The sequence below is a fragment of the Bombina bombina genome, chromosome 2 (assembly GCF_027579735.1).
Source record: "Bombina bombina isolate aBomBom1 chromosome 2, aBomBom1.pri, whole genome shotgun sequence".
Classification (NCBI taxonomy): Eukaryota; Metazoa; Chordata; class Amphibia; order Anura; family Bombinatoridae; genus Bombina; species Bombina bombina.
In genome coordinates, this window is record NC_069500.1 from 529650152 (window position 1) to 529677745 (window position 27594).

A 27594-nucleotide genomic window follows, 5' to 3' on the forward strand; every position below is an offset into this window, starting at 1 on the left:
CGGCCAAGGCTTCTTTTGGGAGAAAGGTTCTTCAAGCAGTGGTGCCTTCTGTTTAGGTCAACCTGCCTTGTTCTCCCTCCCTTTCATTCTGTGTCCTCTAGCTTGGGTATTCGTTCCCACTAGTAATTGAAATGAAGTTGTGGACTCTCCATGCCATAGGAAAGAAAACAAAATTGATGCTTACCTGATAAATTTATTTATTTCCGGGCATGGAGAGTCCACGACCACGCCCTTATTTAAGTTTAATTCAGCAGTTTTTTTGTATAAACGTCAGGCACCTCTATACCCTTGTGTTTCTTCTTTTTCCATTTTCCTTCAGCTGAATGACTGGGCATTATGGGTAAGGGAAGTTACACTTAACAGCTTTGCTGGGGTGCTCTTTGCTTCCTCTTGCTGGCCAGGAGTTGAATATCCAACTAGTAATTGGAAGGAAGTCGTGGACTCTCCATTCCCGGAAAGAAAGAAATACATTTATCAGGTAAGCATAAATTTTGTTTTTATTCTATTAAAATGTATATAATAGTGCAACCGAAACATGCTCTAATATTCTTGAGCATTATTGCTCTACTGGGATTTGTTTGAGCCATGCGAACGATTTAAATAAATAGTTAAAGTCCACTCCAGAGTGGCAAGTGTTTCCTCCCCTAAGTTGACATGGCAGGAGAACCAATTAGGAGCAATATACAGTATGTGTCTAGCCAGCAATCACTAGCCTGGGAGGAGGAGAAGTGTATTGCCTTAGTGGAGCACACTTTGTCTATGTGTTTAATAACTTTACAGGGGATAAGCAGAGGTATTTAGTAGCACAATATTAACATGTTTTAGGGTATTAGAGCATTTTACTTTTGCACTATTATATCACTTTAATTGAATATTAGACCCTGTGCAATTTGTTACTTTATAAACTCATTTATAACGGTCTCTAACTGGCCGCAGCAGAAGAGATAAGATAATGTGATAGGCTTGTAAGCCTAGGGAAAATTGACTTACAACATGGCAGCGCCCATTAATTTGTTGAGACTAGAACTTTAATCTAGTTTCTTAAATATTCAAGCAGTTTATATAATTTTACAAAGTTTGTATATTATTCTCAAATCATTGCTTTGAAAACATCGCTATATCTAGCATTTATCTAGTGTAAAGTGCAAAGCAACTCCCTGAGGCATTGGAGAGATGTCCTTTTACTGTATTCTTATTTACTGTACAAGATGGGGATGCAGCATGTATGTGACAGGGATAAAGTGTTACTGTCACAGGAATAAAGGTACAGTTTGTTATAGTGACCTGCTAATGTGTGATGAGGTCTTCCAATGAGTGACACAGTATCTATGTGACGGGCACTTGCTGGGAGTGGCAGTGCCTGTGTTAAAAGCATGGGGTCCTTGTGTCATGTGTGAGACATTTAACAGCTGATAGGGGGAGGGGAGTGCAGCCGTCCTTCTTGGGGGTGAAGGGCAGGATGGCAGCTGTTGTGGAGGCTGTGTGAATCTCTCAGAACTAAACCCTTTGACAATCACTTCTGCCCTCTGAATATTTTTAAATTTATTGTACAGTACTTCTGATTTGCTTCTCTCCAACCTTAGCCTCTCTGTTATCCCCTTCCTTGCAATCTGCTAACAAACTATCCTGCAGTTCTCCACACTGCACTTTGTTTCCTGCAGTATTTTCTTAGTTTCTTTAATTATTATTTTTTTATTCTATCCTGGCTTTCTCTGTTTTACCCCTGTTAATGGCTACCCTCAGTAGTTATGCTTGTGCACTAGTGGGTGTGTGCTCAGAGCTGTGCGCCCGTCTGGTGAGCAGTGTGTGTGTGAGACGGGGATACCACCTATGGCTGGCAGCACTGGTCAGCCTTACCCCTTTCTTGCAGGGTCTGAGTAACCCAAGGAGCATCTTCTCAAACAGCAACAACTTCTTCAATGTGTGAGTATATTATGTGTACAGGGACACAAATGCTTGAGAGCAGTGGGCATTAGAGAATCAGGCACAGATTATGTTTTATATAGGGAACAGCAGTCACAGAATAACACTAAATAATCACATAGGGTGTGCATTGAGGGGATACTGCTAAAGTGTATATGGTTTAGCAATCTATATGCTTCGTGCATGGAATGTCACAGTTTAGATGTAGCATATTCTTGTGTCAGCCTTCTTGCAATCAACAGGATCTTAACTGTGCCCAGTATTTTGTCTACCTATGATTATATTATGGCACATGTGGTACTTGTTTTCCTATCTGTCATCCAGTAACATTGTCTTTTGATTTGATACAGATTTGATTCTGTGTTCAGGGACCCAGAGTTGAGGTCCCCAGGACTGCAGTACCAGCTAATGTAGCAAGCATCACACCTAGCATACCACTAACTCTTTGTCCAAGCAAATATATTTTAAAATAAATTGACTTAGAAAGTTGGCACTTGTACCAGGCTGTAACATAGCATTCAGCAGGATCCTCAGAACACCTCTATACTTTCATTCAGTGTACAATCAAGAGTAATAGAATTATTTTATAGAGAAATTGCAAATCTAGGCAAGTATCCCTGCTTGCTTATCCTTAGAAGTGCTCTATTTACATTGTTACCAGAGAACTCTTGGTAAGATATGCAGATTAGATATACAATATCTCATATTTTTGGCTTCCAATACTGTGACTGTGTTCAACCACAGCAATTCCCCTTTATGGGGTGGGTGCAGTAAAAAACAAACCACTTCTGGACCTCTGTTTTGAGTTTATTAACTTTCATCAGCAGAAGATAGGTTTGATTTGCCGTTTGGTGAAGCTTATTTCCAGAGAAATAGCAATACTCATTTGAGTTATGGTGGAGATAAAAGCATGAGATTAAAATCCAATTGTATAGAACATTTTCAAATCTAGTGGTAAAAAGCAAGCGGGATCTTGCCTAGATTTGCATATTCTCTATACAATAATTCTATGATTTATTATTTTTATGAAATGAAGGATTTTAATTTCATGCTTTTATCTCCACCATAACTCAAATGAGTATTGCTTATTCAGTGCCTTTGAATTCCTATTGCCCTGTGTTTTTCAGTATCTTGGTGTATTTAAGCACCAGTTTACGTATCTTGGCATACAGCATCATCTAGTTGCTTTGTTTTCTTGTATGGCAGTGTGCTCATGATATCTTATACTTCCATTCATTTTACACATTAGTCTGAATCATTGCATTGAGCAAAGTGCATGCGTTTACGTTGGACCTTTATACTTCCCCCTCTTATTCTATATATAGTATATCCTAGCACTGTCTACCCACTGGCTCCCTTTTCTGGTGCTTAGCTTTCCTACTGTGTCTGTGACATTTGTCCAGCACTACATTCTGAATGCTGATGCACAGCATATGCATGACTATGTCCTGGCCTATTCCATTCATTCGTATTTTGGCAGCTAACAATCACCTCAAACTGTATCCTGGCCGTTACACCATAACACCTACTGAGTAAATCTCAAAAAATAATCCATCATAAAATGTTAATAGTGGGGAAACTGTTGTAGTTTAAGTTATGTTGCTGCTTTCTTGTAATTTAAAACACAACAAAGTAAAAAAAAAAAAAATCACTGGCCCCATTAATGCTGGAGTACATTCTCTGGAATACAGAACGCTGTTTCCTACATGCTATATTAATTGGTTGATCCGTGCTCATTTATTTCTGCCCACTAATTGTTTTTCTCAGAAATGGGCCGGCTCTTAAGCTGTACATTCCTGCTTTTTAAATAAAGATAACAAGAGAACAAAGAAAATTTGATAATCGGAGTAAATTAGAAAGTTGCTTAAAATCACAGACTCTATCTGAATTATTAAAGAAAAATTTGGGTTTAGTGTCCCTTTAAGGTAGTTTTATCTTATGTATACCCACAGGAAGATAGTACAATATAATAATTGTTGTTTTAAATAAATATGCATTTTAGAACATATAAAAACAGACACAGGCAGAGAAGATGGTGACTTACAGGCAGGTAAAAATAGTAATAGGACAGACTAATTTACAGACAGACAGTCAAATTTAAACTTTTGTGATTCAGATAGGGCATGCACTTTTAAGCAACTTTCCAATTTACTGTTATTATCAAATTTGCTTTGTTCTTTTGGTATTCATTGGTAAACCTAGGTAGGCTCATAAACTGATTTATAAGCCATTGAAGGCCACCTCTTATCTCAGTTCATTTTGACTGTCTTTCACAGTTAGACAGTGCTAGTTCATGTGTGTCATATAGATAACTGTGCTCACTACCGTGGAGTTATTTATAAATCAGCACTGATTGGCTAAAATTCAAGTCTGTCAAAAGAACTGAGATAAGGGCGCAATCTGCAAAGGTAAAATGTGTATTAATATAATGTTGGTTATGCAAAACTTGGGAATCGGTAATAAAGGGCTGCTTGTTACACCTGACATTTACTCATGAATATTCTATAATATGTAGTTAATCAAGGTAGCCAGTATATACATACAATGTTAGAGCTAAGCAACTAGCGCCTATATAAGTATGCCTGCTACACTATAAATAGACCCCCTAATTAGGTCCTCGAGTGAATGCAATAGAAGAGGTATATAGGAGCGCCGAGGGCTAAGGTATACGAACAGGTTACTTGGTAATTTAGGTAATATTGGAGGTAATATTTCAAATGTCCCAATTAAACTATACGTTCGGGACTAATGGTATAGAGAATATTAGACAATAAAAATAATGAATAAAGAACAATAGTAAGCTTGATTATAAAATAGTATATTTTTTAAAATTTTTAATGAGCAGAAGTTAATTAACATATAAAAATATTTAATGAGCAGAAGTTAAAGGGACACTGAACCCAAATTTTTTCATTTGTAATTCAGAAAGAGCATGCAATTTTAAGCAACTTTCCAATTTACTCCTATTATTAATTTTTCTTCGTTCTCTTGCTATCATTATTTGAAAAAGAAGGCATCTAAGCTTTTTTTTGGTTTCAGTACTCTGGACAGCACTTTTTTATTGGTGGATGAATTTATCCACCAATCAGCAAGGACAACCCAGGTTGTTCACCAAAAATGGGCCGGCATCTAAACTTACATTCTTGCATTTCAAATAAAGATACCAAGAGAATGAAGAAAATTTGATAATAGGAGTAAATTCTAAATTTGCTTAAAATTTCATGCTCAATCTGAATCACAAAATTAAATTTTTGGGTACAGTGTCCCTTTAATTAACATATAAAAATATAAAAACAATTAGACAACAACAAAATTGATGTTAAAAATCACTGTATAGGACTTATAACTAGATTAAGTCCAAATGGGAGGAATCAGTTTGAGACCAATACGTTATCGGTGTCAATGAAAACCCAAAGAGGTACCTTAAAAACTCTCTGAGTGACTCTTAAAAATAGATGATTATAAAGTAAAAAGTGATGAGTGAATGTCCCCAAAAAGGGGAAATCAAATCGATACCGGTATCATTAAAAATAGTGCATAATATATAATAAGGTGTAAAAAATAAGGTACAAAAAATGAAAGCTATAAAAATCAATGTGGCAACAGTGTAAAAACAAAAATCAAATACCAAAATGGTGAGTGCATATAAAAATCAATCCCTTAAGTGTTCAATTCAAATTCAAAGCGAATAAATAGTTAAAAATCTATCAATGCTGATTAAATTAACAGTGCTTAATAACAGTGTTAGTTTGCGAAATAAATAACAATGATAATAGGAAATCCAGTGGTGATCCAATAGGATCTAAAACCCACACTGTACAATGGAAATAAATGTCAAATTATAATCCCAAATAGTGGAAGAGTTCCGGTGGTCGGATTCAAACTAAATCCTGGGTTAAAAACAATAATCCTAAATGTGCATAATATCCGGTCCTGTGTCCCAATCCGATGTCGAGACAGAGACCTTAAGAGACTTAAGGGATTGCTTTTTATATGCACTCACCATTTTGGTATTTGATTTTTGTTTTTACACTGTTGCCACATTGATTTTTATAGCTGTCATTTTTTGTACCTTATTTTTTACACCTTATTAAATATTATGCACTATTTTTAATCATACCGGTATCTATTTGATTCCCCCTTTTTGGGGACATTCACTCATCACTTTTTAAGAGTCACTCAGAGAGTTTTTAAGGTACCTCTTTGGGTTTTCATTGACACCGATAACGTATTGGTCTCAAACTGATTCCTCCCATTTGGACTTAATCTAGTCATAAATCCTATACAGTGATTTTTAATATCAATTTTGTTGTTGTCTAATTGTTTTTATATTTTTATATGTTAATTAACTTCTGCTCATTAAATATTTTTATATGTTAATTAACTTCTGCTCATTAAATATTAGAATATATACTATTTTATAATCAAGCTTACTATTGTTCTTTATTCATTATTTTTATTGTCTAATATTCTCTATTCCATTAGTCCCAAACGTATAGTTTAATTGGGACATTTGAAATATTACCTCCAATATTACCTCAATTACCAAGTAACCTGTTCGTATACCTTAGCCCTCGGCGCTCCTATATACCTCTTCTAAGCCAGTATATACATTCTGTTTTTATTTCTTGAAACCAAATACTTTGGAATCTATCTAGAGCGCAGCTCCGCAAGCTGCAATCCAAATGTAAAATTACTATAATCCTTACTCTAGTGCCCATTGTACTTCTGCTGTTTATTTTGGTGCCCAGTTTATATCTGCTCTTTATCCTGTTTTGCAGTATATGTGTGTATCTTACTTTGGTGCCCAGTATACACATTTCTCTTGTAAGATGTATCGAGTCCACGGATTCATCCTTACTTGTGGGATATTCTCCTTCCCTACAGGAAGTGGCAAAGAGAGCACCCACAGCAGAGCTGTCTATATAGCTCCTCCCTTAGCTCCACCCCCCAGTCATTCTCTTTGCCTACTCTAAATACTAGGAAGGGCAGAGCGAGTGTGGTGACAAAAATGTTAGTTTTTTATTTCTCAAGCAAAAGTTTGTTATTTTAAATGGTACCGGTGTGTACTATTTACTCTCTGGCAGAAAAGGGATGAAGATTTCTGCAAGAAGGATGATGATCTTAGCACTTTGTAACTAAGATCCACTGCTGTTCTCACAAGGGCTGAAAAGTACAGGAAAACTTTAGTTGGGGGAACGGTTTGCATGCTAAGCTGCATATGAGGTATGTTCAGTCTATATTTTTCTAGACAGACTGTGTTAATTCTAGAAAAGGCTGGCAATATTCCCATTAGGGAAGGGTAAGCTGTATTCAGACACTTGGATAGGAATTTCAGCTTGCATGAAGGGCTCATTAGTTACTGGTGACACTGTTAGGAAAAAACGTTTTTGTTTATTCAGTAAATGATGCAATTATAACGTTTTTTTGAAGGGACTAGAGGGGTCATTGTGGCTTGTTTTTTGGGTTTTTTAACCCACATGGTTAATTAAGAGACACTCTGATAGGCCTCAAAACATCGAGTGAGGTGGGAGGGGCCTATTTTCGCGCCTCAGTTGCGCAGTTTCTTTTCCTCAGAGACATCTAACTGCTTCTCCAGAGGTTCCTGCTGTGTTTGAGGGCTGTAAAAGAAGTTTTTTCCCCCACAAATCGTTCTGAAGGGCAGGTAGGCGCCACAGCAGAGCTGTGGCAATGTGCTGAAAGTCCTTTTTACCGGTTTTGACGTTTTTTCAATCCGGTTTTGCCATTAAGGGGTTAATTGTTTATTTGCATAGCTGTGCAAAGTTACTAAGGAATTATGATGCTACTGTAAAACTTTTGTTAAGTTTACTGCTTTTTTACACTGTTTTGCAGAATTTGTGCAGCTTTTTTCTCTTGTTAAGTGTATTCAGTCCACGGGTCATCCATTACTTATGGGATATTCTCCTTCCCAACAGGAAGTTGCAAGAGGATCACCCAAGCAGAGCTGCTATATAGCTCCTCCCCTCACATGTCATATCCAGTCATTCTCTTGCAACCTAACTAAAGATAGGTCGTTGTGAGAGGTCTGTGGTGTTTTTAAACTTAGTTTATTTCTTCAATCAAAAGTTTGTTATTTTAAATGGCACCGGAGTGTGCTGTTTTGTTTCTCAGGCAGTATTAGAAGAAGAATCTGCCTGCGTTTTCTATGATCTTAGCAGACGTAACTAAGATCCACTGGCTGTTCTCGCACATTCTGAGGAGTGGGGTAGCTTCAGATAATGGGAATAGCATGCGGGGTCCCCCGCAAATGAGGTATGTGCAGTACAATATTTTCTGGGAATGGAATTGACTAAGAAAACACTGCTGTTACCCATATGATGTAAGTACAGCCTTAAATGCAGTAGTAGCGACTGGTATCAGGCTGATAAATGTATGCGCAGTTGAGTTATTTTCTAGGGACTAGAATTTGACTGAGAAAATACTGTTAATACTGAAATAATGTATAAGCCTTAACTGCAGTAGAAGCGACTGGTAGCAGGCTTAGAAATAACTTTGCATGACATTGTAAAAGTTTGGTTTTTAAAACGTTTACTGGCATGTTATTCGTTTTGTGAGGTATTTTGGTGATAAATCTTTTTGGGCATGATTTTTTTCCATATGGCTAACGTATATTTCTGCATAGAAACCGTTATATCAGGTCTCCCACTGTTGTAATAATGAGTGGGAGGGGCCTTTTTAGCGCCTTGTTGCGCAGTTAAAATTCCAGCACAGTCTTCCTGCTTTCTTCCTCCTTGATCCAGGACGTCTCTAGAGAGCTCAGGGGTCTTCAAAATTCATTTTTGAGGGAGGTAATCAGTCACAGCAGACCTGTGACAGTGTGTTTGACTGTGATTAAAGCGTTAAATCTTAAATTGATTATCCGTTTTGGGTATTGAGGGGTTAATCATCCTTTTGCTAATGGGTGCAATCCTCTGCTAATTTAATACATTTACTATTAAAAATTGTTTGCTATAACTGAATTAGTTCATTGTTATTCAACTGTGTTTTTTAAAAGCGCTGCAGCGTTTTTTTATATTGCTTGTAAACTTATTGAAAGTAATTTCCAAGCTTGCTAGCTTCATTGCTAGTCTGTTTAAACATGTTTGATACAGAGGAATCTGCTTGTTCATTATGTTTAAAAGCCGATGTGGAGCCCAATAGAAATATGTGTACCAATTGTATTGATGTTAGTTTAAATAAAAGTCAGTCTTTACCGGTAAAGAAATTATCACCAGACAACGAGGGGGAAGTTATGCCGTCTAACTCTCCTCACGTGTCAGTACCTTCGCCTCCTGCTCAGGGGGTGCGTGAGATTGTGGCGCCAAGTACATCAAGGCCCTTACAAATCACTTTACATGATATGGCTAATGTTATGAAAGAAGTATTATCTAATCTGCCCGAGTTAAGAGGCAAGCGCGATAGCTCTGGGTTAAGGACAGAGCGCGCCGATGACACGAGAGCCATGTCTGATACTGCGTCACAATTTGCAGAACATGAGGACGGAGAGCTTCATTCTGTGGGTGACGGTTCTGATTCGGGGAGACCGGATTCAGAAATTTCAAATTTTAAATTTAAGCTTGAGAACCTCCGCGTGTTGCTAGGGGAGGTGTTAGCGGCTCTGAATGATTGTGACACGGTGGCAATCCAAGAGAAATTATGTAGGCTGGATAGATACTATGCGGTACCGGTGTGTACTGACGTTTTTCCTATACCGAAAAGGCTTACAGAGATAATTAGCAAGGAGTGGGATAGACCTGGTGTGCCCTTTTCCCCTCCTCCGATATTTAGAAAAATGTTCCCTATAGACGCAGCCACACAAGACTTATGGCAGACGGTCCCTAAGGTGGAGGGAGCAGTTTCTACTTTAGCCAAGCATACCACTATCCCGGTGGAGGATAGTTGTGCTTTCTCAGATCCAATGGATAAAAAATTAGAGGGTTACCTTAAGAAAATGTTTGTTCAACAAGGTTTCATATTACAGCCCCTTGCATGCATTGCGCCTGTCACTGCTGCAGCGGCATTCTGGTTTGAGTCTCTGGAAGAGGCGATTCGCACAGCACCATTGGATGAGACTTTGAGCAGGCTTAGAACGCTTAAGCTAGCTAATGCGTTTGTTTCGGATGCCGTAGTGCATTTAACAAAACTTACGGCTAAGAATTCCGGATTCGCCATCCAGGCGCGCAGAGCGTTATGGCTTAAATCCTGGTCAGCAGATGTGACTTCTAAATCTAAACTTCTGAATATTCCTTTCAAAGGGCAGACCTTATTAGGGCCCGGCTTGAAGGAAATTATTGCTGACATTACTGGGGGTAAGGGCCACACCCTTCCTCAGGACAGGGCCAAATCAAAGGCCAAACAGTCTAATTTTCGTGCCTTTCGTAATTTCAAGGCAGGAGCAGCATCAACTTCCTCCGCTCCAAAACAGGAAGGAACTACTGCTCGTTACAGACAGGGTTGGAAAGGCAACCAGTCCTGGAACAAGGGCAAGCAGGCCAGAAAGCCTACTTCCGCCCCTAAGACAGTATGAAGACAGGGCCCCCTATCCGGAAACGGATCTAGTGGGGGGCAGACTTTCTCTCTTCGCCCAGGCTTGGGCAAGAGATGTCCAGGATCCTTGGGCGTTGGAGATCATATCTCAGGGATATCTTCTGGACTTCAAAGCTTCTCCTCCACAAGGGAGATTTCATCTTTCAAGGTTATCAGCAAACCAAATAAAGAAAGAGGCGTTTCTATGCTGTGTACAAGACCTCTTACTAATGGGGGTGATCCACCCAGTTCCGCGGACGGAACAAGGGCAAGGATTTTACTCAAATCTGTTTGTGGTTCCCAAGAAAGAGGGAACCTTCAGACCAATCTTGGACCTAAAAATCTTAAACAAATTCCTAAGAGTTCCATCATTCAAAATGGAAACTATTCGAACCATCCTACCCATGATCCAAGAGGGTCAGTATATGACCACAGTGGACTTAAAGGATGCCTACCTTCACATACCGATTCACAAAGATCATTATCGGTACCTAAGATTTGCCTTTCTAGACAGGCATTACCAGTTTGTAGCTCTTCCCTTCGGGTTAGCTACGGCCCCGAGAATTTTTACAAAGGTTCTGGGCTCACTTCTGGCGGTGCTAAGACCGCAAGGCATAGCGGTGGCTCCGTACCTAGACGACATTCTGATACAAGCGTCAAGTTTTCAAATTGCCAAGTCTCATACAGAGATAGTTCTGGCATTTCTGAGGTCGCATGGGTGGAAGGTGAACGTGGAAAAGAGTTCTCTATTACCACTCACAAGGGTTCCCTTCCTAGAGACTCTTATAGATTCTATAGAGATGAAAATTTACCTGACGGAGTCCAGGTTATCAAAACTTCTAAATGCTTGCCGTGCCCTTCATTCCATTCCACACCCGTCAGTAGCTCAGTGCATGGAAGTAATCGGCTTAATGGTAGCAGCAATGGACATAGTACCATTTGCGCGCCTGCATCTCAGACTGCTGCAATTATGCATGCTAAGTCAGTGGAATGGGGATTACTCAGATTTGTCCCCTCTACTAAATCTGGATCAAGAGACCAGGGATTCTCTTCTCTGGTGGCTTTCTCGGCTCCATCTGTCCAAAGGGATGACCTTTCGCAGGCCAGATTGGACGATTGTAACAACAGATGCCAGCCTTCTAGGTTGGGGCGCAGTCTGGAACTCCCTGAAGGCTCAGGGATCGTGGACTCAAGAGGAGAAACTACTCCCAATAAATATTCTGTAGTTAATAGCAATATTCAATGCTCTTCTAGCTTGGCCTCAGTTAGCAACACTGAGGTTCATCAGATTTCAGTCGGACAACATCACGACTGTGGCTTACATCAACCATCAAGGGGGAACCAGGAGTTCCCTAGCGATGCTGGAAGTCTCAAAGATAATTCGCTGGGCACAGTCTCACTCTTGCCACCTGTCAGCGATCTATATCCCAGGCGTGGAGAACTGGGAGGCGGACTTTCTAAGTCGCCAGACTTTTCATCCGGGGGAGTGGGAACTTCATCCGGAGGTCTTCGCTCAACTGATTCATCGTTGGGGCAAACCAGAACTGGATCTCATGGCGTCTCGCCAGAACGCCAAACTTCCTTGTTACGGATCCAGGTCCAGGGACCCGGGAGCGGCGCTGATAGATGCTCTAGCAGCCCCTTGGGTTTTCAACATGGCTTATGTGTTTCCACCATTTCCGCTGCTACCTCGACTGATTGCCAAGATCAAACAGGAGAGAGCATCGGTGATTCTGATAGCGCCTGCGTGGCCACGCAGGACCTGGTATGCAGACCTAGTGGACATGTCGTCCTGTCCACCATGGTCTCTACCTCTGAGGCAGGACCTTCTAATTCAGGGTCCTTTCAACCATCCAAATCGGATGGTTATTGATACCTTAATACAGGCTCGGAAACCTGTTACCAGAAAAATTTACCATAAGATATGGCGTAAATATTTATATTGGTGTGAATCCAAGAGTTACTCATGGAGTAAGGTTAGGATTCCTAGGATATTGTCTTTTCTACAAGAGGGTTTAGAAAAGGGCTTATCTGCTAGTTCGTTAAAGGGACAGATTTCTGCTCTGTCTATTCTTTTACACAAACGTCTGGCGGAAGTTCCAGACGTTCAGGCTTTTTGTCAGGCTTTGGCTAGGATTAAGCCTGTGTTTAAGACTGTTGCTCCGCCGTGGAGCTTAAACTTAGTTCTTAAAGTTCTTCAAGGTGTTCCGTTTGAACCCCTTCATTCCATTGATATTAAGCTGTTATCTTGGAAAGTTCTGTTTTTGATGGCTATTTCCTCGGCTCGAAGAGTCTCTGAGTTATCTGCCTTACATTGTGATTCTCCTTATCTGATTTTCCATTCAGACAAGGCACTTCTGCGTACTAAACCTGGGTTCTTACCTAAGGTAGTTTCTAACAGGAATATCAATCAAGAGATTGTTGTTCCATCATTATGTCCTAACCCTTCTTCAAAGAAAGAACGACTTTTGCATAATCTGGACGTAGTCCGTGCCCTGAAGTTCTATTTACAGGCAACTAAAGATTTTCGTCAAACTTCTTCCCTGTTTGTCGTTTACTCTGGTCAGAGGAGAGGTCAAAAAGCTTCGGCTACCTCTCTCTCCTTTTGGCTTCGTAGCATAATACGTTTAGCCTATGAGACTGCTGGACAGCAGCCTCCTGAAAGAATTACAGCTCATTCCACTAGAGCTGTGGCTTCCACCTGGGCCTTTAAGAATGAGGCCTCTGTTGAACAGATTTGCAAGGCTGCGACTTGGTCTTCGCTTCATACCTTTTCAAAATTTTACAAATTTGACACTTTTGCTTCTTCGGAGGCTGTTTTTGGGAGAAAGGTTCTACAGGCAGTGTTTCCTTCCGTTTAAAGTTCCTGCCTTGTCCCTCCCATCATCCGTGTACTTTAGCTTTGGTATTGGTATCCCATAAGTAATGGATGACCCGTGGACTGAATACACTTAACAAGAGAAAACATAATTTATGCTTACCTGATAAATTTATTTCTCTTGTAGTGTATTCAGTCCACGGCCCGCCCTGTCTTTTTTGAGGCAGATCTAAATTTTTATTAAAACTCCAGTCACCACTGCACCCTATGGTTTCTCCTTTCTTGTCTTGTTTCGGTCGAATGACTGGATATGACATGTGAGGGGAGGAGCTATATAGCAGCTCTGCTTGGGTGATCCTCTTGCAACTTCCTGTTGGGAAGGAGAATATCCCATAAGTAATGGATGACCCGTGGACTGAATACACTACAAGAGAAATAAATTTATCAGGTAAGCATAAATTATGTTTTTCTCTTAAAGGCACAGTACCATTTTAATTCTAAGTGTTATTTACTTTGATTACAGTGTTTTCCAAGCTTGCTTGTTACATTACTAGCCTGTTTAACATGTCTGACACCAAGGAATAATGTTCAATATGTTTGGAAGCTATTGTGGAACCCCCTCTTAGAATGTGTCCCAATTGTACTGATATGTCTATAAACTATAAAGAACATATATTAGCACTTAAAAATAGAGCAATAGATGATTCTCAGTCAGAAGTAAATGAGGGTTCGCCATCTAGCTCTCCCCAAGTGTCACAACCAGTAACGCCCGCTCAAGTGACGCCAAGTACCTCTAGTGCGTCAAATTCTTTTACTTTACAAGACATGGCCACAGTTATGAATACAACCCTCACAGAGTTTTTATCTAAACTGCCTGGTTTACAAGGAAAGCGGGACAGCTCTGGGTTTAGGAAAAATGCTGAGCCGTCTGACGCCGTATCTGATATGCCCTCACAATGCTCTGAAGTAGGGGTGAGGGATTTGTTATCTGAGGAAGAAATTTCTGATTCAGGAAAGACGCTTCCTCAGACAGATTCTGATATGACGGCCTTTAAATTTAAGCTTGAACACCTCCGCTTATTGTTCAGGGACGTATTAGCGACTCTAGATGATTGTGACCCTATAGTGGTTCCAGAGAAATTGTGTAAAATGGATAAATACTTAGATGTTCCTGTTTACACTGATGTTTTTCCAGTCCCTAAGAGGATTGTGAATATTATTATTAAGGAGTGGGATAGACCAGGTATTCCGTTCACTCCCCCTCCTGTTTTTAAGAAAATGTTTCCCATATCTGACACCATGCGGGACTTGTGGCAGACAGTTCCTAAGGTGGAGGGAGCTATTTCTACTCTGTCTAAGCGTATAACTATACCTATTGAAGACAGTTGTGCTTTCAAAGATCCTATGGATAAAAAATTAGAGGGTCTCCTGAAGAAATTTTTTGTTCATCAGGGTTTTTCTCTCCAACCTATTGTGTGCATTGTTCCTGTAACTACTGCAGCTGCTTTCTGGTTTGAGGCTCTAGAAGAGGCTCTTCAGATGGAGACTCCATTAGTGGAGATTATGGACAGAATTAAGGCCCTTAAGTTGGCTAATTCTTTTATTACAGATGCCGCATTTCAACTGGCTAAATTAGCGGCAAATAATTCAGGTTTTGCCATTTTAGCACGCAGGGTGTTATGGCTTAAGTCCTGGTCTGCTGATGTGTCATCTAAATCTAAACTTTTGAACATCCCTTTCAAAGGAAAGACCCTATTCGGGCCTGAACTGAAAGAAATTATTTCAGACATCACTGGAGGGAAAGGTCATGCCCTCCCTCAGGATAGATCAAATAAGATGAGGACAAACAAAATAATTTTCGTTCCTTTTGGAACTTTAAGAGTGGTCCCGCTTCAGCTTCCTCTACTGCAAAGCAAGAGGGGAATTTTGCCCAATCCAAGTCAGTCTGGAGACCTAACCAGGCTTGGAACAAGGGTAAACAGGCCAAGAAGCCTGCTGCTGCCTCTAAGACAGCATGAAGGGGTAGCCTCCGATCCAGGACCGGATCTAGTAGGGGGCAGACTCTCTCTCTTCGCTCAGGCTTGGGCAAGAGATGTTCACAATCTCTGGGCTTTAGAAATTGTGTCCCAGGGATATCTTCTGGAATTCAAAAACTCCCTTCCAAGGGGGAGATTTCACATTTCTCAATTGTCTGTAAACCAGACAAAGAGAGAGGCGTTCTTACGCTGTGTAGAAGACCTACATACCATGGGGGTGATCCGCCCAGTCCCAAAAGAGGAACAGGGGCTAGGGTTTTACTCAAACCTGTTTGTGGTTCCCAAAAAAGAGGGAACTTTCAGACCAATCTTGGATCTCAAAATTCTAAACAAGTTCCTCAAAGTTCCATCATTCAAGATGGAGACTATTTGGACTATTCTACCTCTGATCCAGGAGGGTCAATATAAAACTACCGTGGACTTAAAGATGCGTATCTACACATCCCTATTCACAGAAATCATCATCAATTTCTCAGATTCGCCTTTCTAAACAGGCATTACCAGTTTGTGGCCCTTCCCTTCGGGTTGGACACGGCTCCCAGAATTTTCACAAAGGTGCTATGGTCCCTTCTGGTGGTTCTACGACCACGGGGCATAGCAGTGGCGCCTTATCTAGACGACATCTTAATTCAGGCGTCGACTTTCCAGCTAGCAAAGTCTCACACGGACATCGTGTTGGCTTTTCTGAGATCTCACGGGTGGAAGGTGAACATAAAAAAGAGTTCTCTCTTCCCTCTTACAAGAGTTTCCTTTCTAGGGACTCTGATAGATTCGGTAGAAATGAAAATATTTCTGACGGAGGTCAGAAAATCAAAACTCTTAACCACTTGCTGAGCTCTTCATTCCATTCCTCGGCCATCAGTGGCTCAGTGTATGGAGGTAATCGGACTCATGGTAGCGGCAATGGACATAGTTCCTTTTGCCCGCCTACACCTCAGACCACTGCAACTATGCATGCTCAACAGTGGAATGGGGATTATGCAGATTTATCTCCTCAACTGCATCTGGACCATGAGACCAGAGATTCTCTTCTCTGGTGGTTGTCTCAGGACCACCTTTCTCAGGGAATGTACTTCCGCAGGCCAGAGTGGCTCATTGTAATGACAGATGCCAGCCTGCTAGGCTGGGGTGCAGTCTGGAACTCCCTGACAGCACAGGGCTTATGGTCTCGGGAGGAATCTCTTCCTGCGATAAACATTCTAGAACTGAGAGCGATATTCAATGCGCTTCAGGCGTGGCCTCAGCTTGCTGTGGCCAAATTCATCAGGTTTCAGTCGGCCAACATCACGACTGTAGCTTATATCAATCATCAAGGAGGAACAAGGAGTTCTCTAGCGATGATGGAGGTAACCAAAATAATCCGATGGGCAGAGGATCACTCTTGCCATCTCTCAGCAATCCACATCCCAGGAGTAGAGAACTGGGAGGCGGATTTCCTAAGTCGTCAGACTTTTCATCCGGGGGAGTGGGAACTCCATCCGGAGGTATTTGCCCAGCTGATTCAGCTATGGGGCACACCAGAATTGGATCTGATGGCGTCCCGTCAGAATGCCAAACTTCCTCGTTACGGGTCCAGGTCCCGGGATCCCAAGGCGATACTGATAGATGTTCTAGCAGTGCCTTGGTCCTTCAATCTGGCCTATGTATTTCCACCGTTTCCTCTCCGTCCATGTCTGGTTGCCAGAATCAAGCAGGGGAGAGCTTCGGTGATTCTGATAGCACCTGCGTGGCCACGCAGGACTTGGTATGCAGACCTAGTGGACATGTCCTCAGTTCCACTGTGGACTCTGCCAATGAGACGGGACCTTCTAATCCAAGGTCTGTTAACGCATCCAAATCTAATTTCTCTGTGTCTGACTGCTTGGAGATTGAACACCTGATTCTATCAAAGCGTGGTTTCTCTGAGTCGGTCATTGATACCCTGATTCAGGCTAGAAAGCCTGTCACCTGGAAGATCTATCATAAGATTTGGCGCAAATATCTTTATTGGTGTGAATCCAAAGGTTACTCGTGGAGTAAGATTAGGATTCCTAGAATATTGTCTTTTCTCCAAGAAGGTTTGGAGAAGGGATTATCAGCTAGTTCCCTAAAAGGGCAAATATCTGCTTTGTCTATTCTACTACACAAACGTCTGGCAGATGTCCCAGACGTTCAAGCATTTAGTCAGGCTTTGGTCAGAATTAAGCCTGTATTTAAGCCTGTTGCTCCGCCTTGGAGCCTAAACTTTGTCCTTAAAGTTCTTCAAGGGGTTCCGTTTGAACCTATGCATTCCATAGATATTAAGCTTCTATCTTGGAAAGTTTTGTTTTTAGTAGCTATCTCTTCGGCTCGAAGAGTTTCTGAGCTATCTGCTTTACAATGTGATTCCCCTTACCTTGTTTTCCATGCAGATAAGGTGGTTTTGCGTACCAAACCTGTGTTTCTTCCTAAGGTTGTTTCTAATAAGAATATCAATCAAGAGATTGTTGTTCCTTCTCTGTGTCCTAATCCTTCATCAAAGAAGGAACGTCTGTTACACAATCTTGATGTGGTTCGTGCTTTAAAGTTCTACTTACAAGCAACTAAAGATTTCCGTCAAACATCTTCATTGTTTGTTGTTTATTCTGGTAAACGGAGAGGTCAAAGGGCTACAGCTACCTCTCTTTCCTTTTGGCTGAAAAGCATAATCTGTTTGGCCTATGAGACTGCTGGACAGCAGCCTCCTGAAAGAATTACTGCTCATTCTACTAGAGCTGTGGCTTCCACATGGGCTTTTAAAAATGCTTCTGTTGAACAGATTTGTAAGGCGGCGACTTGGTCTTCGCTTCATACTTTTTCCAAATTTTACAAATTCAATACTTTTGCTTCTTCTGAGGCTATTTTTGGGAGAAAGGTTCTACAAGCAGTGGTGCCTTCCGTTTAAGGTCCCTGTCTTGTCCCTCCCTTCATCCGTGTCCTAAAGCTTTGGTATTGGTATCCCACAAGTAAGGATGAATCCGTGGACTCGATACATCTTACAAGAGAAAACATAATTTATGTTTACCTGATAAATTTATTTCTCTTGTGATGTATCGAGTCCACGGCCTGCCTTGTTTTTTAAGACAGGCATATATATATATATTTTTTAATTTTAAAAACAAGCTTTATTGAGTATTTATATATACACGTTAAGCATACAGCGGAAATAAAACTTTACAAAAACATATTGTATGAATATAAACAAATGTTAACAAAACGGTATCATTTTAGTAGTACAGGCAGCTGCGTTTTGTTTTTATTTATTTATTTATTTTTTCCTTCCATCTGCGGATGCATTTTATAATAAACATCTATACTCAAAAAGCCTGTTGTATTTTTTAGGCATATATATTTTTATTTTAAAACTTTCAGTCACCACTGCACCCTATAGTTTCTCCTTTTTCTTCCTAGCCTTCGGGCTAATGACTGGGGGCTGGAGCTAAGGGAGGAGCTATATAGACAGCTGTGCTGTGGGTGCTCTCTTTGCCACTTCCTGTAGGGAAGGAGAATATCCCACAAGTAAGGATGAATCCGTGGACTCGATACATCACAAGAGAAATAAATGTATCAGGTAAGCACAAATTATGTTTTTTCTTGAAATAAAGTATCTTAGATTTTTAAGTTTATCTCTTACTGCCCTTTAGGCTACAACCCATATTCTGGATCACTCACATGGGCGGATCTACCATTAGTGCAGCAGGTGCAGTGGCACCGGGGCCCAAGTGCTGGAGGGGGCCCATAGCAGTGATGCTACACATACGAATGTGCAAAAAGTGTACTTTCCTAATACTAATGCATTTTATTAGTGCAGGTTCTATCTATCATTAAAATCATAATATAGAACATCACGTTTATTATTATTATTATTGCTCATTACTAAGTTACCTTTAGGGGGCCCAAACAATTTTTGCACCATGGCCCTCTGTTGAGTAGGTCCACTACTGATCACTCATATATTTTTCCTGGTGCCCAGCAAGGTATTATTTATTTTCCTAGCAGCAAGCAGATATGTTTTGTTTGTTTTTTGTAATGAGTCCTTTCTATTCAGGCCTTACATCCAGCATTCTGGCCTTTGCTGCAGTGCCCAGTATATGCTTGCTGTTTATACTGATGCCTGTTCTTTATCCTGGTTCCAGCATATCTTGTCCTTTATCTTAGTGCTCACCTCTTTTTGATCTTGACACTTTATACATTTACTGTTTTCATGGAGCCTAGCCCTACCCCCTTTAGTAAGTCAGTCTGGCTGATTTGCATGCATAATACTCATACTAAATCACTTGAAAGTAATGCAGCAAAACTCTAAAAAGATAAGAAAATATCACCTGAGCATCTCTATGTAAAAAAGAAACATATTTAACCTCAACATTTCTTCAGCTCACCACAGTAAGTGCTGTGTAAACAGTTATACTTCAGCTACAAGTTTGAAGGGAAATAAAATCAGTATCAGCAGTGCTAAGGTAATATTTTCCCTTCGCTTTGATCTCATGAGATTTCATAGAACTTACTTAAACTGAATAGGAAAATAACATGACTGTACCTGCACATGCCAGATGTACACACCCTTGCAAGTATCCCGACTGGCTGCTTAAAGTCTCTTTACAGTGGGGTGTGAATACTTAGAGGAGTTTTTGAGGTAAAATATCTTCCTTTTTACATAGAGATGTTCAGGTGATATTTTCAAGTCAGCATTTTACAGCTATGCTGCATCACTTTAAAATAGGATCCTGAGTGAAAGGAAAGAAAGAGGCGCCTAATGGTGTAATAACGAAAGCACAATCGATAGAACAAATAGTGAGTGCAACTATATACTCACAAGCCAAGGTGCACATCCAGTGCAATAATCAGCAGACCGAGGCTTCAGAGCCGCTCGGCTGACTCAATCCACTCTGATAGACAGCTGGGCCACATACAGAGGGCACCCACATACACGATTGGTGATTTTTTGGTATAATTAGAGCAAGGTGTGGTATGAGCGATACAGCCTGATGAAACGGCACATTTGCTGAGAAACGCGTTGCTGTGCTCCTGTTGGATTTTAATTGTTTTTAAAATAAAAACACTTTTTACCCGCTCCTTGCTCTTGTTCCTGGATATCAGAAATTAACTCTTGAGTCGCAACAGCACACTTGTAGGTTTTTCCTATAGATGATTGTTTGGCGTATTGGCTCGGGTGGCGATTTGGAGGACGCCCTCTGTACCTATCCCAGCTGTCTATCAGAGTAGATTGAGTCAGCCGAGTGGCTCTGAAGCCTCGATCTGCTGATTATTGCACTGGATGTCCACCTTGGCTTGTGAGTATATAGTTGCACTCACTATTTATTTCTAATGACACATTGAGTCCACGGATCATCTAATTACTATTGGGAATATGCGGCAAAGAGCACCACAGCAAAGCTGTTAAATATCACCTCCCTTCCCTCTAACCCCAGTCATTCTCTTTGCCTACGTTAGAGCAAGGAAGTGGTAAAGTTAGGGAGTGGGAACTCCATCCGGAAGTGTTCTCCAGCCTGATTCTCAAATGGGGTCAGCCGGAATTGGATCTCATGGCATCTCAGCAGAATGCCAAGCTTCCGAGGTACAGGTCGAGGTCAAGGGACCCTCAGGCTGTACTGATAGACGCTCTGGCGGTACCTTGGAATTTCAGTCTTGCATACTTATTTCCTCCATTTGAATCGAGTCATTGCTCAATTCAAGCAGGAGAGGGCGTCGGTGATCCTCATTGCACCGGTGTGGCCTTGCAGGATTTGGTATGCAGACCTGGTGGACATGTCATCTCTTTCACCTTGGAGTCTTCCGTTGAGGAAGGACCTTCTACTTCAAGGACCCTTCATCCAAATCTAGTTTCTCTGAAGCTGACTGCTTAGAGATTGAATGCTTAATTTTATCCAAGCATGGATTTTCGGAATCGGTCATTAAGACCATGATTCAGGCTCGTGAACCTGTGACTAGAAAGAGTTACCATAAGATATGGCGTAAATATCTAAATTGGTGTGAATCTTGGAGTAGAGTTCGGATTCCTAGAATTCTGTCCTTTCTCCAAAAAGGTTTGGAGAAGGGTTTATTAGAAAGTTCCCTAAAGGGTCAAATATCTGCCTTGTCTGTTTTGTTTCATAAACGTCTGGCGGACATCCCAGACGTACAATCGTTTTGTCAGGCCTTGGTCAGGATCAGGCTTGTATTCAAACCAGTTACTCCTCCCTGGAGTCTTAATAAAGTTCTTTAAGAGGCTCCGTTTGAGCCAATGCATTCCTTAGATATTAAGTTGTTATCTTGGAAAGTTTTGTTTCCTGTTGCTATTTCATCTGCTCGTAGAATGTCAGAGCTCTCGGCATTTCAGTATGAGTCTCCTTACCTTATTTTTAATTCGGATAAGGTGGTTTTATGTACTAAATTAGGGTTTCTCCCTAAAGTAGTTTCAGACCAGAACATTAATCAGGAGATTGTTGTTCCTTCCTTGTGTCCTAATCCATCTTCTGAGAAGGAACGGGTTCTGCACCATCTAGACGTGGTACATGCATTAAAATTCTTTTTTCAGGCGACTAAGGATTTCTGTCAGTCTTCTGCTCTATTTGTGGTTTCCTCTGGGATACGTAAGGGACAGAAAGCTACGGCTACTTCTCTTTCTTTGTGGCTGAAGAGTATCATTCGCTTTGCCTATGAAATTGCTGGACAACAGCCTCCTGAGAGAGTTATAGCTCATTCTACGAGGGCTGTTTTCCTCTTCCTGGGCATTCAAAAATGAAGCTTCTGTGGAACAGATTTGCAAGGCTGCAACTTGGTCCTCTCTTCACACTTTTTAAAAATTCTATAAATTTGACATTTTTGCCTCGGCTGAGGCCTCTTTTGGGAGAAAGGTTCTTCAAGCAGTGGTGCCTTCCGTTTAGGTTTCTTGTCTTGTCCCTCATCATCTGTGTACTCTAGCTTGGGTATTGATTCCCAATAGTAATTAGATGATCCATGGACCCATCTTGTCATTAGAAAGAAAACAAAATTTATGCTTACCTGATAAATTTATTTATTTCTTAACACGATGAGTCCACTGCCCGCCCTGTTCGTAAGACAGGTTGTTAGTATGTTATAAACTTCAGACACCTCTGCACCTTGTTGCTTCCTTTTTCTCTTTTACTTCGGTCGAATGACTGGGGTTAGAGGGAAGGAAGGTGATATTTAACAAATTTGCTGTGGTGTTCTTTGCCACATCCTGCTGGGCAGGAGTGATATTCTCAATAGTAATTAGATTATGCGTGGACTCATCCTGTCAAGAAAGAAAGACATTTAACAGGTAAGCATAAATTTTGTTTTGTTCTATCGATTGTGCTTTTGTTATTACATCATCAGGCGACTCTTTCTTTCCTTTCATGCAGGATCCTGTTTGCCGATATTCTACCCCACAAAGAGAGATGCCTAACAGTTGCTATTTGATACATCTGCTAATTCATCAAGCAACAAAAGCCACAAAAACGAAGAAACCACAAAGTCACTTTTATTATTGTTTACTTTTTTGACCATTAATGGTCGGACACTTGTGGGTTGTGTTTGTCTTGGGACTTTTTTTTCCAGATAATAGAGATTATTATTTTACACTTTATCACTAATCATCCCGATCTGTTTTGTTATATTGCACTAATATTGTTCACATCTTTGGATTTGGCGCAACCTTTATATTCAGTCTTTTTATAGATTGAAATTGTAATCACATGTTTCAACATTTGGGTTACTGGGTATCATGTCCCTTTAAAGGGACAGTATACACCAATTTTAATATAACTGCATGTAATAGAAACTACTGTAAAGAATAATATGCACAGATCTAAAAATCCAGTATAAAACCTTTTTAAAACTTACTTAGAAGCTCCCAGTTTAGCACTGTTGAAAGGGTTAGCCTGGGACACCAACCAAAATGTGCTGGAAAGCAAAGAGCAGACCCCCCTCCCCTACATATGAAAAAAAGACCCTTTACTCAAACAGGAGCAAGCTGGAGTAGTTAGACAACAGTATACTTCTAAAACTGAGGGGCTTGGTTAGGAGTCTGAAAATCAGCACAATGTTATTTAAAAAATAAACAAAACTATAGATTTAAAAAAAAAAAAACATGTAAGGGCTATATAAATGGATCATCTACCAAACATTTATGCAAAGAAAAATCTAGTGTACAATGTCCCTTTAAGCTTGCACTATACTGTTCACATTTGCTATGTGGCATAATCTTCTTATGGTGCTTTTCATGGAGGCTACTATCTTCTTATTCTGTTTTGTTTAAGCTAGTGATGCTCATGCAGTCAGTAGCCATTGTTAGCCAAGTAATCAACAAGAGATTAGAAAAGGTCATGTATAGTCACTTTTCTATCCCTTTTTCTTCTCACTTTCAGTTCCATCCCATATTAACTGTATTTGGGTCGTTTGCAGGACTTCTTTCTTTCATAAAATGATGATGGTCCACAGTCCTCCTTAACATTTGGGATATATTTCCCTCTACTAAGAGGAGGTCAAGAACCCATATCAGAGCTTAAAATCCCTCCCACCTACCATCGCTCTCTTAGTTTTGTTCTTGGCCTCGTAGGACATGGTTGAGAATAGAAGCTGTTCCAGCTACTTGCTTATCGATTACAAATTGGGAGCTCAAACCTATGTGTCTCCCCCCTTGCTCTGTATTTGAAAAGACACTTTACACAAACAGAAGCAAGCTGGAGTAGGTATACGTCGGTATTCTCCTAAAACTTTGGGGCTTGGTTAGGAGTCTGAAAATCAGAGCAATGTTATTTTAAAAAAAAGAGAAACTATCCATTTAAAAAAAAAAAACTATGGGCTATATAAATGGATCATCTACAAAACATTTATGCAAAGAAAAATCTAGTGTATAAAGTCCCTTTAACCTGCTGTCCTCATGACACATTTTTTTTCTTCTTTTCAGGTCCCTACCTGTTCTATCATGCTCGGGGATGTAGTCTAGGAGGCCTGTCACCCTTTTCAGCCCTCTGGCACCTCTGGGGATACTTTTCGGGGCACTTTTCAAAATTAGGTGTATGGCCCTTTAAGAAAACCACCATCTGCTTAGTGCACTAAATTTTATTAAAAGAACCAAAATTGATATTTTTTACTTGCCTGAAGCACCGGCGGTAACTCAACCTCCTTACTGTTCCTGGGTATTTTTTTGCATTGTGGGCCAGATGCATATTTAATATCAGTGCCTGGCAGTCCCAGGAAGGGGTAAATACCCATACAGTAGTTGCCAGAGGGTACTTAAAGTGAAGGTAAAGTTAAGCACTTTACTTACACTTTATAGCAAGCCTATCTGTATTACAGCTTAGTCGTTAAGTTTTTTTTATCCCCAACATTCGTATTAGTAAGAGATATCAATGTTTTAAAAAATCTCTCTTAGCATCCCTCGCTCCTCCCATCTCCGACTTCCTGGTCCGATATCGCTTTAGACTAGAGAGCGGTCCCACCTGCTCCCTACGTCACAAATAAAATCTCGCTCCCGTGAGTTCACTTTTGCGCATGTATGATTTATAAAACATACATATCACATTGGTACTTACTTTGCGTCTGCTACGGACAAGCACATCGTTCTATATTGCGTATTAAGGGATTTCCCTATTCAGAGTAACACTCATGCGTTAAACGGGAGCGCGCATGGTGTTGAAGGTGCTGAAAAATAAAATTGTGCATGGGCTTTTGACTCAGTGGGCGGATGAATGGAAGTCACGGACGCCTAACGGCCTAATTTTTAACTGGATGACAACAAAACGTGACCGGAGTGTAAAATAAAAACAAAAAAACGGGTTGAATAAATTACGGGGGAAAAAAGACTTTTTAAAGCATAAAACTTTTTTTAGAGAATTAAATTTAAAAAACGATGAATTAAAGTTATATTGATTTTCATAGATGAGTATATGTGATTGATAACAACATAACTTTACCATCACTTTAAGGGTTAATAAGAACTGTAGTGGTTACTACACTGAGAGATAATTGAGGTGTCTGAGGGAGTGTAAACGTAGTATAGAGGGCTCTCTACCAGGTATTGTCTGTACTAATACTCATTGCATACTTTATTATAAGTGGAAACTGGAACAAAATCTGTCCCCACTGATATCTCTATAATAGGAGTCATTTTTTTATATCCCTCTGTCTCCATATACATGTTTATTTTGTAAATATGTTCCAGTATCCCAGGCTCCTCAAATCTATGAGAATTGTATACTCCTCATATTTCTATAAATATTTTATTATATCTTTTCATGTGACAACACTGAAGAAATGACAGTAGTGAGTGTACAGCCTGTATAAAAGTGTAAATTTGCTGTCCCCTCAAAATAACTCAACACACAGCCATTAATGTCTAAACCATTGGCAACAAAAGTGAGTAAACCCCTAAGTGGAAATGTCCAAATTGGGCCCAATTAGCCATTTTTCCTCCCCCGTGTCATGTGACTCGTTAGTGTTACAAGGTCTCAGGTGTGAATGGGGAGCAGGTGTGTTAAATTTGGTGTTATTGCTCTCACACTCTCTCTTACTGGTCACTGAAAGTTCAACATGGCACCTCATGGCAAAGAACTCTAAGGATTTGAAAAAAAAATTGTTGCTCTACATAAAGATGGCCTAGGCTATAAGAAAATTGCCAAGACCCTGAAACTGAGCTGCAGCACGTTGGGCAAGACCATACAGCGGTTTCACAGGACAGGTTCCACTCAGAACAGGCCTCATTGCTTTGAGGTTTTTCTTTTTTTTACAAGCAGCTTTTGACAGGAAAGTCCTGCAGGCCGCAGTGTTGGCTAAATAAGAACTGCCAGAAAAATTGTCCCACCCTTTCCATAACATAGAGCATCTGCTTGGGTATTGATCCCGTATGTTATTGAGGACTGTGAACCACCATCATTTTAGAAAAGAAAACAACATTTATGCTTACCTGATAAATTATTTTCTTTCGGAATTATGATGGTCCACAGACCCCACCCGTTTAAGTTTTTGGGAGACAGTTCTAATGACACCTCTACAGACCCTTCTTTGTCTTTCCTACTTAATGTTTCCTATTCTTTACTCGGCTATACGTTAAACTGAGAGAGAAATGAGAGGTGGGAGGGATTTTAAGCTCTGATATGGGTTCTTGAACTCCTTCTAGTGGCGGGAAATTTATCCCATATGTTATGGAGGACTGTGGACCATCATCATTCCGAAAGAAAATAATTTATCAGGTAAGCATCAATCTTAGTTTTTTACAACTTCCATATTCTGTAAGATAAAGGTTAGAAGAGAATATAGAAGTGATCATAAGGGCAAAGAGAGGAAGCATCAAATATCAGGTATGGAATAGAAGTACAGTAAGCCAACATTTTTATATTTTAGTAATATTTTTTCTCTTCTAATGATTAAGCAGAATGTAGCACTTGTATGTGTGTGTTGTTTCATGTGTGTAAGCAGGCATGTGTGTGTTGTTTAATTTGAGTATGCAGGGGTGTGTGTTGTTTCATGTGTGTATGCAGGGGTGTGTGTTGCTTCATGTGTGTATGAGGTGTGTTGTTTCATGTGTGTATGGGGTGTGCTGTTTCATGTGTGTATGCAGTGGTGTGTGTGATGTTTCATGTGTGTATGCAGTGGTGTGTGTGTTGTTTCATGTGTATGCAGGCGTGTGTGTGTGTTGTTTCATGTGTGTATGCAGTGGTGTGTGTGTTGTTTCATGTGTGTATGTAGTGGTGTGTGTGTTTTTTCATGTGTATGCAGGCGTGTGTGTGTGTTGTTTCATGTGTGTATGCAGTGGTGTGTGTGTTGTTTCATGTGTGTATGCAGTGGTGTGTGTGTTGTTTCATGTGTGTATGCAGTGGTGTGTGTGTTGTTTCATGTGTGTATGCAGTGGTGTGTGTGATGTTTCATGTGTGTATGCAGTGGTGTGTGTGTGTTGTTTCATGTGTATGCAGGCGTGTGTGTGTGTTGTTTCATGTGTGTATGCAGTGGTGTGTGTGTTGTTTCATGTGTGTATGCAGTGGTGTGTGTGTTGTTTCATGTGTATGCAGGCGTGTGTGTGTGTTGTTTCATGTGTGTATGCAGTGGTGTGTGTGTTGTTTCATGTGTGTATGCAGTGGTGTGTGTGTTGTTTCATGTGTATGCAGGCGTGTGTGTGTGTTGTTTCATGTGTGTATGCAGTGGTGTGTGTGTTGTTTCATGTGTGTATGCAGTGGTGTGTGTGTTGTTTCATGTGTGTATGCAGGCGTGTGTGTGTTGTTTTGTTTCTGTATGCAGGGGTGTGTTGTTTCATGTGTGTATGAAGGGGTGTGTGTGTAGGGGTGTGTGTTTCAT

General features: G+C 40.5%; 1 protein-coding gene across 1 annotated transcript in view; it reads left to right on the plus strand.

Annotated features, from left to right (window-relative positions):
- The first annotated feature begins 1422 nt into the window (after nt 1-1422).
- LOC128649214 (fat storage-inducing transmembrane protein 1-like) overlaps nt 1423-27594 on the plus strand; it is a 60472-nt gene continuing 34300 nt past the window's right edge. The window contains exon 1 of the mRNA XM_053702351.1: nt 1423-1923. Coding sequence (XP_053558326.1) covers nt 1730-1923 — 194 coding nt within the window. The 5' untranslated portion in view covers nt 1423-1729. The remainder of the gene's footprint in view (nt 1924-27594) is intronic.